The 13,947-nt window shown below is 50.7% G+C and overlaps 2 protein-coding genes across 2 annotated transcripts; one reads left to right on the top strand and one right to left on the bottom strand.

The window, feature by feature from the left end:
* Window positions 1-2,438: 2,438 nt before the first annotated feature.
* J7T55_008346 (uncharacterized protein) lies at window positions 2,439-5,454 on the bottom strand (the record flags this gene model as incomplete). Its single annotated transcript, XM_053138655.1, has 7 exons — window positions 2,439-2,672; window positions 2,747-3,230; window positions 3,284-3,566; window positions 3,637-3,844; window positions 3,909-4,637; window positions 4,694-5,249; window positions 5,372-5,454. 7 exons carry the CDS (start codon window positions 5,452-5,454, stop codon window positions 2,439-2,441), a joined length of 2,577 nt encoding a protein of 858 aa, XP_052997623.1.
* Window positions 5,455-6,306: 852 nt separating this feature from the next.
* Window positions 6,307-8,461, top strand: J7T55_008347 (MFS general substrate transporter; the record flags this gene model as incomplete). Its single annotated transcript, XM_053138656.1, has 6 exons — window positions 6,307-6,446; window positions 6,508-6,547; window positions 6,633-7,351; window positions 7,438-7,454; window positions 7,508-8,129; window positions 8,446-8,461. The coding sequence occupies 6 exons, from the start codon at window positions 6,307-6,309 to the stop codon at window positions 8,459-8,461; spliced, it is 1,554 nt and encodes a 517-aa protein (XP_052997624.1).
* Between the last annotated feature and the right edge of the window lie 5,486 nt (window positions 8,462-13,947).

The following is a 13,947-nucleotide window of genomic DNA, read 5'->3' on the forward strand; positions in this document are numbered from 1 at the left end:
GAAAAGGAAATTGAATGACGTGGGTGAACCACAGACAAGATCCAGTCTGGGCTGCGATGTTCAAGGCAGAGGGGGAAAAAAAGATGCAGGATATCAATGAAAGCAAGTAATCAGTCCGTTGAATGGACTGTACTGGACTAAACCCTGGCGGTTAGGGAGATAGAAGGACAGAGAGAGGCTGTCTCTGGTAGTGGTGTGTGGTGAGCTGTCGAGGCGGAGAAGGCAAAGTAAGTATTGAGGCCCGAGGCGAGGGTTCCTGAGAGCTGTGGATTAACGACACCTTGTCCTTTCCAATTCAAAGCCGGAGCTTAGCTTAGGATGGTGGGCCGTGGGCCGTCAGGGACCAGACCATCCATTGTGTTAGTTAGCTGGAGCGGTGGGCCCACCCGCAAAACCGCTAGCGATCTGATGTGCATTCCGTGGTACCTAGCACGCCTAGGTACTGTAGCTCCAACCCAACAAAAGGTGGGGTTTGTGGGCCATGGGAACAGTGTACCTGTGCACCTCTCTGGAGCTGTTTTCGGCCTCGAGGATCGATCCTCGGGAACATGCCGCCGACGCCAGCCGGCCAACCAGCTCCGGTGTGAAGAGGCCAGCTCGAGGTAAGCAGTTTCAACATTGTTCTACAGGCCAGACACTTCTTACTCTCGTGGACCTGCTAGCCATAGACTATCAAGGTACACATTACATTCAGCAATCCTCTGCTCTCTGATGTCTCTCTGAATGGAAACAAGACCGCATTTGTGGGGCAGGACCCTGGCGTGCCTGGCCACCTCACCCTCCGTTTCAAGTTGTCGCCCTGTAAAGTTGATCCGGGAACTGATACCGTACAGTAAGACAGGCACTAAGTAAAAACGACCATCACTCCGTCCATGCTCGATAGGGTAGTATACATTCCACCGCACTGATCAATGCTCAATGTTTCCTCTCTCTGGCCTCTATCACTGTCGCACAGCGTCCCAACGGCATCGACCGGGTGCTAATGAAGCCGCGCGAACAAACTGGTATTACAACACAATGACTGCCATCAGACAAGAGCTCGGCTGCCGATCATCCCGGTGCCACCTGACATGGACAGCTTACGAAAGGAGAATCTTGCTCCATTCGGTCGAGTCATCTTCTCACGGCACTCAACAATGACGGGTCCTCGGTACGCCTAAATATCCAGGGACGATGCGCCTGACTCGACTGCTCTTCTCATACTAAGTCTCCGAGGCCACTTGTTAGAAACGTTTGACATAGCCAGCGGCATTCTGCCATACCTGCCAATCGTACCGTTTGAGCTACGCGTGATGGATTAAAAATAAGCTACGACACACAGGCTGCGGGGTGAAAGACTTGGCAAATCTTTGTCCGGCTGGTAAGACTGTACTTTGCCGTAGACGTAGGCTGCATGAAAGATATAACGTAAGGCTGGCTTGAAAGATGGTGGCAGCCATCCGTTCCGCAGCCACGAACCTAGTTTGCGTTGAGTCTTATGTTTGGTCTGGTGGCCTAAGAGGCTCTAGTTGTTTCGGTCATTGTCTAGTCATGGCAGGTGGCCAAGCAGGGAATGCCGAGCCTTGGACATAGAACAAGTCCAAGCATAGCTCAGATTCTATAGAGATAATGAGGTGCACACAAGCTCCTCACTAATCAGCATCTCTAACAGAGGTGCAAATTCGGAGCTGCCTAATGGGCATCCTTTTAACTTGCTGTTCGGCCTACTCACCCAAAGCTACAACCCAAAATAGCTCTGCAGCTCGGAAGCAGAATAAAATCAATAGAACTTTGGCGGAAATTGACTTAGAATAATGCGCAGATAGCGACCATTCAACGTTGTGGTCTCTTTTTGTCTTCAAAGCAGACACAAGTTCCGTACGCGACAACTACATTATAGATGCTCTGACTTCTGATTAAAGAAGATGAGATTGCTAGGGCGCGTTAGGCGAACTAGCTTGTATCTCAAGCCACGGTAATATCTGGTACCCTGAAACATCCACAAGACTGCTTATAAGAAGCCAGGAAAAGACCAAGTGAAGCGGAGGAGGGATGGGAGCGGGATTCCATCAAAGCAATCCCAATTGCAAGAGCATTCGGGACACACTACAAGATCCATGTGAACATATTACAAGAGCCCTGGTCTGAATATAGGCACTTTTTACCACTCGTGGAAATGCTATCTCCTGCTGAACTTGACATCTACATATGCTGACTCGCCGTCTTCTCCCACAGAAACAGAAATGCATGCTCCCCGTCCCGATGGCAGACTTGAAAGTCCGGCTCTATGACGGTGACGATTTTTCACACTGGGAACCGTCAATCCTTCAGACACGAAAGACTCTGTCAGCCAGCCGAGCCGTCCTGAGGATCTAGCTGAAATCCAAAACCCATTGCTTGGATCGACATCCCGGCTGGGCTGCGAGTATCTGCAGTGTAGAGAACGAACCCAAGTTCGGCTATGGCCTCTTTGGCTGAGCCTCGAAGACATTTCCGTGATGCTCTGACGATCCAGATTGGCCCCTAAGCAGTTGTGTCTGGGCTTCATCAATTCGTTGGCGGTAATAGTCAGTCGTATGAACATGCCACCCATCACGCGGAACAACACGCCCATCGTTAGAGCTCTCGGGCCTGGGAGTTGGGTCATGTGCCATCCCCGCGGCCTCAAGATGCTCAGCATGATTGCGATGAGGCTAGAGTGGACAGAAGTCAGTTCCTCCGTTGCCATTTCTTTTCCAACAGTCGGAGGGAAGGGGGGACTTCTCACGCTTTCACGGACGCTGCCTACACCACTATCCCGTGCAATCAAGGGTCGAGAGTCTTCAGGTGTTTCTCGGATAGCTTGATTGTTCAACACTGCAACTTGTTCCCTGAAATATTTAGCTTCAGCAAGGCCGGCTTCGTTGAAGATGTGACCGTGCGGGTGGCGGAAATTGATGGATCGCAGATGTTTCGCCATGACCCAAGCAAGGTTTCGTGTCACTGATTTCGAGGATGAGCCCTCTGCGTGCAAGACTGCAGAGCTTCCGTCGAAGAACAGGCAAGGAAATTTGCGCTCAGAAACGCGGCGGCCATGGTCTTGGAAGTCTTCTTTCCATCCGGCAATTTCTAGGCCATTCTGCGAGGCTACCACGGCAAAGCAGGTTGGAAGCTTTTGGTTGAAGAGGTCGGTGTCATCCAAGCGGCCAACCATTCCGACCTCGCGTAAGTCTCCCCAGGGCAACACTGTTACTGGATACCAGCACTTTTCACTGGGCCAGTACGCTTGATAAAGCTCCCCTGGCACAGGCTCGATAACGCTCACCAATGGCTGAGCATCGCCGCTCTTGCACCTGGACAGTCCAGTGCGCAGATCTTCTCGGGACCAGTCAGAGTCTCCGGGAGTGACAGATTGTTGTTCTGTTCGGTCTGCGACTGAGGCACGGTGGCGAGCGCGATGGCGTCCTCTGACGACTGAATCCGGGCGATAACCTTGCTCACACGCGAGCTCATGCGCAGTATTGTTCCGCGACGCTTTCTTCGCATCACAGTCAATGACACGTATTCCCAGCTCCTCGACTGCTCGATCGCCTTTACAACGAATGGAGCTATGGTCCCTTCCAGTGAGGTGCGATGCTGCTCCACCAACGTTCAAGAAACTCATTCTGTGCCGCTTACAGCGAAAGATATACCACTTGTTCGACCTCGCCGGAAACTCATTGATCCTGTAGATCTGTTCGTGTCTCCAATCCTTGTTCTCGGCATTGACTTCTTTAAAAAGTATCGTCTTTTCTGCCTTGTGCTTCTTCGCAAGCGGCAGCTCAGAGTCAGAATCGGACACCGAGGCCTGGCTCCCGCGCCTAGTTTCTTGCGTTTCGAACAGTGTCTTCATCTTAGCTATGTTAACCTCTATTCATGGAAACGAGGACGCTAAAATCCACCACACTTACTCTATCTCTGGGGTTCAGATCCAGAGCTTCGCGGAGTATCGAGTGAACAGCAGTGATCGTGCTAGTCCCGGCGCCCGTCTGTGCTTTCTGAGTGAAATTAGACGGGGTTTCTGTATTGTCGAGATGTCGGTCACTAGTTGGCTCTTTCATGGCCTGCACTCCTTCAGCAGGAATGCTAGGTAACATAGACATTTCTGGGTGACCGCGTGTGTTTGAAGTGGGCGAGGATGTAGGGTTCGAATTCTGGTCTTGTGTACCTGGTCCAGGAACCGCGTGTCTCAGGGGACCGTTCCGTTTGTCACTATGCAGTCTCCATTCAGCAGTCGCCCTCTCTGCTTGATACCGCCCATGATGATCTCGGAAAGAGACAAAGCCTCTAGAAGCTGGCTTGGAAAGCTTGTGTTTCGAACGAATCATAGAATGGTCCGGCCTGCGATCTGTGGTTGATGATTGAACAGTATTTGACTGCGGCTTCGCAGGAGCTGACAATGTATTGGGCTGATCTGAGGAAGGAAGCATGTCTGAGCGCAGTGGAAATGCTATTTCTTCAGTACCCATCGCGCTGAAAGATTCGAATTGCCTTTCTCGTGGAGGCCTCCATCTCTGCCCGTGAGCTGCGGCAGAGGTCGCCGCTGAGGCTTCTTCCGAAGAGGCTTCTTCCGCACCAAGGTTGGCCGCTTCTGGGCTCGGTCTCATCCGCCCCTGAACGGAGTTGTCTAGGAGCTTCTGCTGTCGAATATTACATTGTCAGTAAAAAGCATAGCAAGCCATGTACTTTGACTCACCGTGTTGGAAGGACCTTGTTGACTCTGAGGCTGCCACAGCTCTTCCAGCCGCGCCCTGAGTCTCCGTGTCTCCTCTCTCTGGGCTGCGGCGTATTCCGCTGGTAGGTCATCAAGTTTCTTCCGAGTCTTTCTGATACCTTCCAGAATGCTCTTCTTGTCGACTCCATGTCCTGAGCTGCGCAGCCCATGGTCATTCTCTGATTTGATGCTGTGGAACTCGCTCACCCATCTGTCTCCTTCAGCAAATAGCTCTCCGCTGTCCGGAGATTGTGTGTTTTGCATCCAGGGGCGGTGGAGAAGGTCTCTCAGCCCTGTGGTAGCTCTCCGCTCTTCCTGTTCCATCTCACTTAGACATTTCCTCAGCTGGTGCAGCTCGTCCTGAAGATCCAGCGTCTCTATCCGAAACTTCTGCTGCTGCTCGACACACCATTCCTCAAAATCTGCCTTGATGCGTTTGTAAACTCCAGTTCTCCTCTCACACATGCCTTCAAGTTCTTCAGCTCCCACGGGGCATTCGCCTTTGGCATTCGCCATGACCACGTCAGAGCTCGGGTAGCTTAGTTGTTATTGCCGGGTTGTCACGGATTCAAAGAGGCCGTGTTCGTGACAAACTAGCCAAAAATTGCAGGAGGTATCCAGGTGGACAAAAGAGAGAGTCTAAGGGCATAGAGGACTAACTGATCATGGGCCTGAGCCGAGACTGAAGCAAGCGTGCTAGCAAACGCTCTCGGCGATGCCGAGAAAATTCCAGCTTCTCCCATGATATGTATCATCTTTCATCGGCTATTTGCATTGGCTGAGTATCAAATTCCTTTATTCAGTCCCAAGAAGTCTCAGTCTCGGACTGGACTAGCGGTCTGGCGCCTCCAGTCTCTACAAACGGAGGAGCCCACCAGCGGGGAAATGGCCCAGTTTGTGCAGTGATGCAGCGATGTATTTTATTTTGAGCAAGAACATCGTCGTCATGCATTTAATTCTTTCGGCAAAGGTTACGATGTGTCTTTTACGTAATGAGGCAATCACAAGGGTCGCGATGAAAATAGTCGAACGGTACGGTCTGCATGAGACCACACCACGTAGGACTATCTCAGACGCAGCTACCCGATACTTCAGGCTTCAGCCAGCCAACTTTTTGTTCAATTTGAGGACGGTATCTTTCCTTGATCATTCTCCACATCGTCGGCTAATGGCACTCTGTCCTTTTAGGGTGCCGAGATTTCAGGTGGAAGGATGAAAACCAATCACTCTGTCAACCGTGCCGCCTAGGCTCTACGAGAGTCGTACAACACAGACGTGTTCTTCAATTATGGAGTACTTCTCACTTGTGTAATTAATGTCGTGAAGAAGTGTAAAAATCTTGTGATTATTGTGACTGATACTTAAGTTCAAGGCTCGGACCGAAGGCTCCAGCTTGGCATGTTCGGACCGAACTCTTGACAGAACAACTCCTGTTTCGCATCTACATGCCGGTGAAACCACACCTGATGCTCAAATCAACCCATTTAGGAGTGATACCCTGTTGTCTTTTATTTCTTTATTCTTTCGAGTTGACCACAGCTTCTGAAGATTGTGTTCCCGCTTCCCAATCAGCCGTCGACAATGCTAGGCGCATGATGGACCACGACGACGACATAGATCTGGACAATGCCCCTCTCGTGGGAAAGCAACCCTCTTCCAATCCTGCAGAAGATGCTGCGGCTGTTAGAAGACCGAGAAAATGGGACTTCTTCGTCCTGACCGTTCCTTTTTTTGGGTTGGTGCCTAGGTGACCGGAGTCAGTTGCAAGAAGCCAACTAACCATAAACGCATCATAGTCTGCAGCTGGCTTGGACGATTCAGCAGGTGTATGGAATTGTGAGTTTTGTTGGAGAATATAGTCCCCGATGTGTGAACTTCAAGGCAATTCTTGTGTCGTCGAGAGCTGACAGTAACCTATCAGCCTTACCTGTCTTCGCTCGGAGTACCCAACACCCAGATGCCCATCTTTGTGTTGTCCGGGCCATTGGCAGGCCTCATTGGGCCGCCAATTGTTGCAGCGATCAGCGAAAAATGCAATGGACCTTGGGGCAAAAGAAAACCTTTTATTTTTCTCGGCGGCGTCGGGACTATCGTCTCCTTCCTCGTCCTGGCAACGGCTAAGTCGCTCGCAGTGAGGTTGGATTGCAGCATCCTCAGCTCTGAATCTCCCAGCGCGGCAGAAACAGGTTCACACATTATTGCCGGCCTGAGCATTTACGCCTTGAATTTCTCGATCCAGCCTCTCGCGCTCGGCCTCCGTTCTTCTGTGGTTGACTGCTTCCAACCGCAGCACCAGCCCTCCGCCATGTTGTGGGTCAGTCGCTTCTCGGCACTGGGATCCGTATTTGTCGCTCTTGTTGGGCTCGTGTATAGTCCGGCTTTCTGGAATCTCAGTGTTGTCGTGACTTCCGTCCTGGCGTTGCTACTATGTGTCGTGGCCTTGACGGACACTGCGAGGCTTTTGCCGCAGCAGTGTTTGGGGCGCAGAAAGGAGGAAACAACGGTTCGCGTCTCACTACGTGATCACGTTTGCTGGCTCGTTGAAAAGGCGCGCCATCTGCCACCCATGACAAGACAGACGTGCCGTGTGCAGCTGGTGTCATGGTTCGCCTGGTTTTTGGTTCTGCACTACACCAGCGCGTAAGTTGCCGAGTCCTTCTCATGAACGATATGTGCTACTTGCTTCACGGTCAAGTCGTTACGCTAACAGAGCTTCGAACTTTTAGACTCACTTCTCTCGTTTGTTCGTCTGCCAATTTCTCTAGCCCATTAATTAACAAACTGACTGTCTCTTAGACGAGAAGACCGATACTCCGGAAGAAGACTCGTCAACACTGCCATCAAAATCTGGAGATGCCATGTCTCGCGTCGCACTACTCTTCCACTCTGCCGCTTTGGTCACTCTCGTGGTTGTCTCCATGGTATGGCGGCGATCCGTAAATAGAAGTGCCTTCACTGGAAGACAGCCCGACACTGAGACTGACGATGAGACCACCCTCCATCACCACAGCATCAAACTAGCCCACACGCGCAACAAGCTTATGCGATGGGTCTGGAGGCCGAGTTTGGCAGCACTTGCGGCCTCATTGACTGGAATTTGCCTACTTATCTTAATGGCCACTAGTCCGTTTTCGCCTACCATCGCAACCACGGTATCACTCCTGCTCGGCGGCAATGGTATACTTTTCGCATTATCGAATTGGGTGCCGTACGCGCTGATTGCGTGTGAAGCTTCGGCACAAGCCCAGTCGCAGCTTCTGACCATAGCGGGAGACGATATTGCCACTAGTGAGACTGGTATCATGTCGCTGCAAGCGGATGCCGACGAAGTCGAGTCTGATCATGGCAATTTTCAAGACGATACACCTCTGCTCCTGGCATTCCATAACATGGCGATTACCGTGCCGCAAATCGTAGCGTCAGTAGCAAGTTGGGTCTTGATGCAGTTGCTAGCGCTTTTTGGGTTCGAGCGGGATGTTGTGTGGGTTTTCACTCTGTGTATCCCACCTGCGATGTGGGCAGCTTGTTTGTAGATGTAGCGGGAATATTTTACATACTGTGTTGCGACTAAACCAAATGTCTGCACCTACAGTAAACATATCAGGAGACTCTGATTCGAGACATCGACACCACACTTATGTAGCCATGGATACTGTGAAAGATGCCATTTATTCTCTAGCAGGCGATGATCATCGTCCGAGCACTTACTGACTCAACTTGGAATTCAACTTCAGGAATGAGCTGATATGATTGACTTTTTCATTATTCTAAAATATGGGGCTCTTATTATAAGTCACTGGTCAGAACTGAGAAGTAAATGCCGTCGGGACGACCTACAGTGAACTCTAGAACAAGCTTTCGAAGTGAGGCTATAAACATCCTAGATTCTACGTCCAATGACAGAGTCTAGCTTGAAGTCCTAAAAAAAGGGCTGAAAGAGTCTCACTGAAGCTAGCATGCGGCAGATGACGTTTGCTGAGGGCACAAACAGCTGCAATTGATACATTACATTTTTCCGCAACACGCATGGCATTGCCTGTCTAGAAAGCAATGAGAGACCTGAAAATCTCATTCCTCACCGACCCTTTTTGAAAAGGAAAGATTTTGGTCTTGAGGCGTTGCACGGTCAGTGTTTTGGAGCATGCGGGTTCCCACCGGGCGTGCTCCGAGCAAAACTTTTCAGTCTCCACCCCACACAGCAGCTTTATAACACCCACACAACCAGGGAGGCACAACAACAACAGGTCCTCACACCGTAGTCGGATATGGTGTAATGGTTAACATCGGTGACTCTCACTCACCAGCTCGGGGTTCGATTCCCCGTATCCGAGGACATTTGTTTTGCTCATGGCTCGTCCATGTCAACTTTTTTGGTCGGAATAGACCTGGCTTGGCTCCAGATCTGTGAATGTGTGCCCACCATCCCATTCCCTTCCAGACCGGGACGCAGATCAGCGCCTAAAATTACTGTGCCATGTTGATGCTTTCGACGGGATGACATGGAAGAATAGCACTGTCTCCTGTTTTGATTTCACGCGTCTGGGGACAAACAGTTCGCACCTTCAGCACCTTGAGCTTTCGGGCTATTTGCTCAGATGAGTACGAAAGCAAAGATTTTACTTTTCATGAATATGCCCACTGTACCAGGAAAGATTGCTAATTTGCCAGATCAGGGCTCAGTCTTGCCTTGTACCTACTAGAGGTCAAATCGGTCCGGATGTGCAAAGTGTTGGTCGAATCAGTTTGATCAAACGCGCGCTTTGGCTCAGCTCTCTGGGTACCACCTCAGCTTCACATCCTGGATGTCGACTTCTCGATGGCTTAAGATCAATTGAAAGAAATATGGCTAGATTGAGATGATGTAATACCTATAGGTAAACTTACTATAGGCTTGCAACAGCGAGTGCTGTTTCCCATCAACTGTCTTGATCGAGGTCCGCTACAGGAATGTCTTGAAACTTCTCCAGGATTAGAACTACTGTCAATTATTATAAGGTGGATGTAATGGTAATTATCACTGTCTATCTTGAGTCTGGAGATCATGATCCATATCACAATCTAGGGAAGTGCTGCTACGTGGGCGTGTTAAGATGAGAGGTGACTCATCTCTGGACGTCTCTAACCAAACCAGAAGATCAGATATTTGAAGAAATATGTCAATTCTTCTAGATGGAAGCTATAAAGCCTTATCTCTCACTCACTTATTGTTATTACAAGAACATTCAGTTTGGAGACGATTGAGATTTCAAGCGGAAGGGCAAGTCAGCAACCAGATAACACAAAAAGCTCCATGGCCGGCCTTTGCCCAGAAGGACGGCGATGACTAAAGTTGTTTCATTTCGCTCTCAAATATCAATGATATTTTCAGGGTGTGATCTATCGCAAGGACAAAACCCAAGAGCCCGGGAGCTAATTTTATTAATGTGGTCTATCAACGTAGGATGAGAGTAGCCACGTAAGTGTCAGGGACCATCCGCCAGTACGTCAACGAAGTATGTGAGGACAATAATCTGTGAATGTCATCAAACCAGATAAGTGTAACCATTGAGTTACATTGCGTTAATTGTAACTAATAGCAATGATCCAAGAGCGTCTCAATGGTTGCTATGAGTCCTACAGCGGATGAAGAATCCAAATTAAAATTGGATCTTCCTTCCAATATGTCAACTCCTTTGCCGCTCCCTTCGATTTAGAGATTTCGAGCCTATTGGTAGTCATGATCTGTTTTCAAAGAAAGTTATGCTATAAATAGCTTTGTTCACATTCCACTCAGGAGCAGTTGACTCTCTCTTCTGAAGTTTACAGAGACAATTACTTAGAGAGAAATCAAATTTTAAGCCTACGCTACTGTTATGACTCACTAAATGATATTTCTCAAGATATGTTATATAACTACTAGTCTTGTAAACATTACCATGCCGAGACTGAAATTCGGACGCGTTTATGCCAAAAGAAGCCATAGCACGGGTCAAGTCACGACCGCTTCACTGGACCGTCGATTCAAGACGTGCCCACGGAAGCAATGTAATTGAGTGGTTGCCGAATGCAAATCAGGCAGAGTTCCGAGTGATTAGCAGGAATTGACATGCCAGAATGCACCCGGAAGGATCTCTCTCCCGCGCAAGTCAATTTCCTGGAAAGTTGTGGTGGAAGGGCAAAGAGGTTAAGCTGAAGATTCGTACGAGAACTTTCGACAGCCCGAGATGAGCTTCTTGGGCGTAATTTCCCAAACGGTGCTGCCCATGAGCAAAAAGCGTGAAGTACGGGGAAGAAGCTTCAGCTGCCCGAGTCGTGTCTGCGAACCACTGAACTCTATCAAATTGCTTGAAAGCAATACCCGCTTGACACGCGCACGACGGAAGCGCCGGGACCGGGTGTTCACGATTCGAACATGACGGTGGATCACAGGTTGGACGACGAAAGGCTCACGAGACTGCATCGTATGCGCGAAGTATAAGAAGTAATTCGTCTTCTCTGCTACGATCGCCACTGGTCTTACTCTCTACAACCAATCCGTCACTCTTTAATACTAATTCCTCTGCCTGTCCCTACAACTGTCACTCATTTAACAACACATTCATTACTTCTTCGGAAATCCTTCAGTCTCAGCAAAATGCGTTCGGCTCTGTTCACCACCGTCCTTGCCTTTGCGGCGCCCCTGGCCTCTGCGGCGACCGTCCCTAGAGACGTCAAGGAGGTCGAGGCCCGAGACACTACTGTACCTGGTAAAAGCCACCTCGATCTGTGCCGGCCGTGTCATATTCAAGCTAACTCCATGCAGTCTCTTACGCCACCGCATACCTGGACATTAGCCTCAAGATTGCCGACTTCGGCTGCTCTGCTGCCCCCAACAGCAGCATCGTGAAGAACGTAAGAGTCCACCCACTCCAGGAGAGCCAAAACCTAGAATTCAGCTAACATAGAACCCTTGCCGGTAGTACGAGTACTTCGTCGACGTCCTCGAGGACTATTATAGCATCATCGCCACGCCCTGGGCTGCTGACGACAAGACGGCTTGCGGCCAGTGCGTGGAGGTCACCTACACCAACGCCGCCGGCGAGAAGCGCAAGGTCTATGGTGTCACGGTTGACTCCACCGGAGGCTACTTCAACTTTGACCAGGCTGGATTCGCCGGATTGGACGGCCGTGGGTCGTTCGATGCCGGCACGCTGCAGGCGACAGCCAAGACGGTCGACCTGGAGAAGTGCCGCCGTGCAAGGCAGTAAATCTTGCATGCTCCCACGTGGCCAGGCAGTGGAAGCTCAATGAGTTGCGCTTCATAGAGACGAAAGTCTTGGAGTCGCGAACACTTATATACTATAGTTCTTTATTAGTAGTAATCTGTATAATGACACTGAATCTGACCTCTGAAGAGAACAAATTGATACTTGTATGTCCTGTCAAACATCAAAAGTGATTCAAGCGATAAATTCCATCGCGCCATGTTCTGACCCAGAAATCCTTGGTTCGGATATTGTCGTTGCTCTTCTTCGCGTCACCTTGCCAGCCTTCTGCCCAAATTCCGTATTCCGTTATCATCACTTAGAGGAAATTGTCGACCTCGAAATAGCCGGAAATTTTGGCTTCAGCAGGTCAAAGCAACATTACTTGTGACCAAGGACTTGTTGACGATGTTGCGGCTAGGCTCACTGTTGGAGGCATCGCCCTCGTGCGACCTTGATATCTAGTCAACTTAATAACGTGGAAATGCCGGATTGATGAGCGACCAATGGTGTTGGGTGGGAAAAGATGGTTGTGGATGGTTTGTTGCAGTTTGCATCAGAGCGCGACAAAGTCACCGAACCCTGTCTGGCCTTCACCCCTGTCGGCCGGCTGCAACCACAGTAGGAGAGACCTGAGCATTGGACCCTGGGAGAGCTGCAGTGTTTGTTCTAGGCCCTGCACGCATGTTGGCGTGTTGGCGCTTCGCCGCTCCAAAATCTTGGGCCGCAGAGGCAGAGCCGCATCTCCGTTGACCTTCCCCGCCATCACCGCCTACTTTCGCACCTCTCTCTTCCCGCTACACTACATCTCTCCACGCCGGCCTGGGCACCACCACTTACTTGATCAACCCACCACGAGAGCTGACGGTGACGCGCCTGGCATAGAGGGCAACGAGTCGGATCACAAGGCTAAGGAGACGAAGCAGCTGGTTTTTGAAGGCTGCTTTGGTGTTGAGGTCGTGTTGCTCTGACTGGACACTATCCAGGACTTCGACACCATCCCCGGAACAGCCAGCGATAGAGACCGCGCCGTCATGATGGATGACTTCGTTTCTGAGAGCGAGAGTGACTACACCAGTTACTGGCGCGACTGGGTATGTCAACCAAAGTTCCCATTCATCCCATCCCGTCGCAGGCAAAGTCTCGTCGTCCTGTTTTTCTTGTTCGGTTGCGACCTGCCTTGGGTTGGGGCCTGGCCGCATGCACCACACAGCATTTCAAGAAAGCAAACTCCCCACTTCATACGGCATTGTTGCCCTTCACTTCCCCATCGCATCCGCTTCAACCCCTCTCGAGGATCCAAGCTCTCTACTTGAAGACCTGCATCCCCTCGTCTTCATCATGCCGCCAGGCAAAAGGCCGAGAATATCTGGGCTAACGCGCTACTACCTCGACCAGTTCATCTCCTCCCGAGGCAACGAATACTTCTGCGAGATCGACGAGGAATACCTGACTGATAGATTCAATCTGACGGGCCTGAACACCGAAGTCCAGTATTACCAGTATGCGCTCGACCTGATCACAGACGTCTTCGACCTTGACTGCGACGATGACATGCGCGAGGCCATCGAGAAGTCTGCCCGCCACCTGTACGGCCTTGTCCACGCTCGGTACATTGTCACGACTAGGGGTCTTGCAAAGATGGTACGTCACTCCACGTCATGTCACATCGCATCACATCGCCTGGCATCGCATCAACCCACACCATTACCCCGCCATCCCGAGTGTTGTGTCAAGGGCGTGTAAACTGACAACGACGGGAACCAGCTCGAGAAGTATAAGAAGGCCGACTTTGGCAAATGCCCCCGCGTCCACTGTAACTCGCACCCCCTCCTACCCGTCGGCCTGACCGACGTCCCCAACCAGAAGCCCGTCAAGCTCTGGTGCGCCCGCTGCGAGGATCTCTACAACCCGAAGTCCAGTCGTCACGCGACTATTGATGGCGCCTACTTCGGCACCTCCTTCGCCCAGATCCTCTTCCAGGTCTACCCCTCCCTGACGCCAACCAAGTCC

Source organism: Diaporthe amygdali, assembly GCF_026229845.1.
Source record: "Diaporthe amygdali strain CAA958 chromosome Unknown NODE_4_length_2575358_cov_65_588622, whole genome shotgun sequence".
Taxonomy (NCBI): domain Eukaryota; kingdom Fungi; phylum Ascomycota; class Sordariomycetes; order Diaporthales; family Diaporthaceae; genus Diaporthe; species Diaporthe amygdali.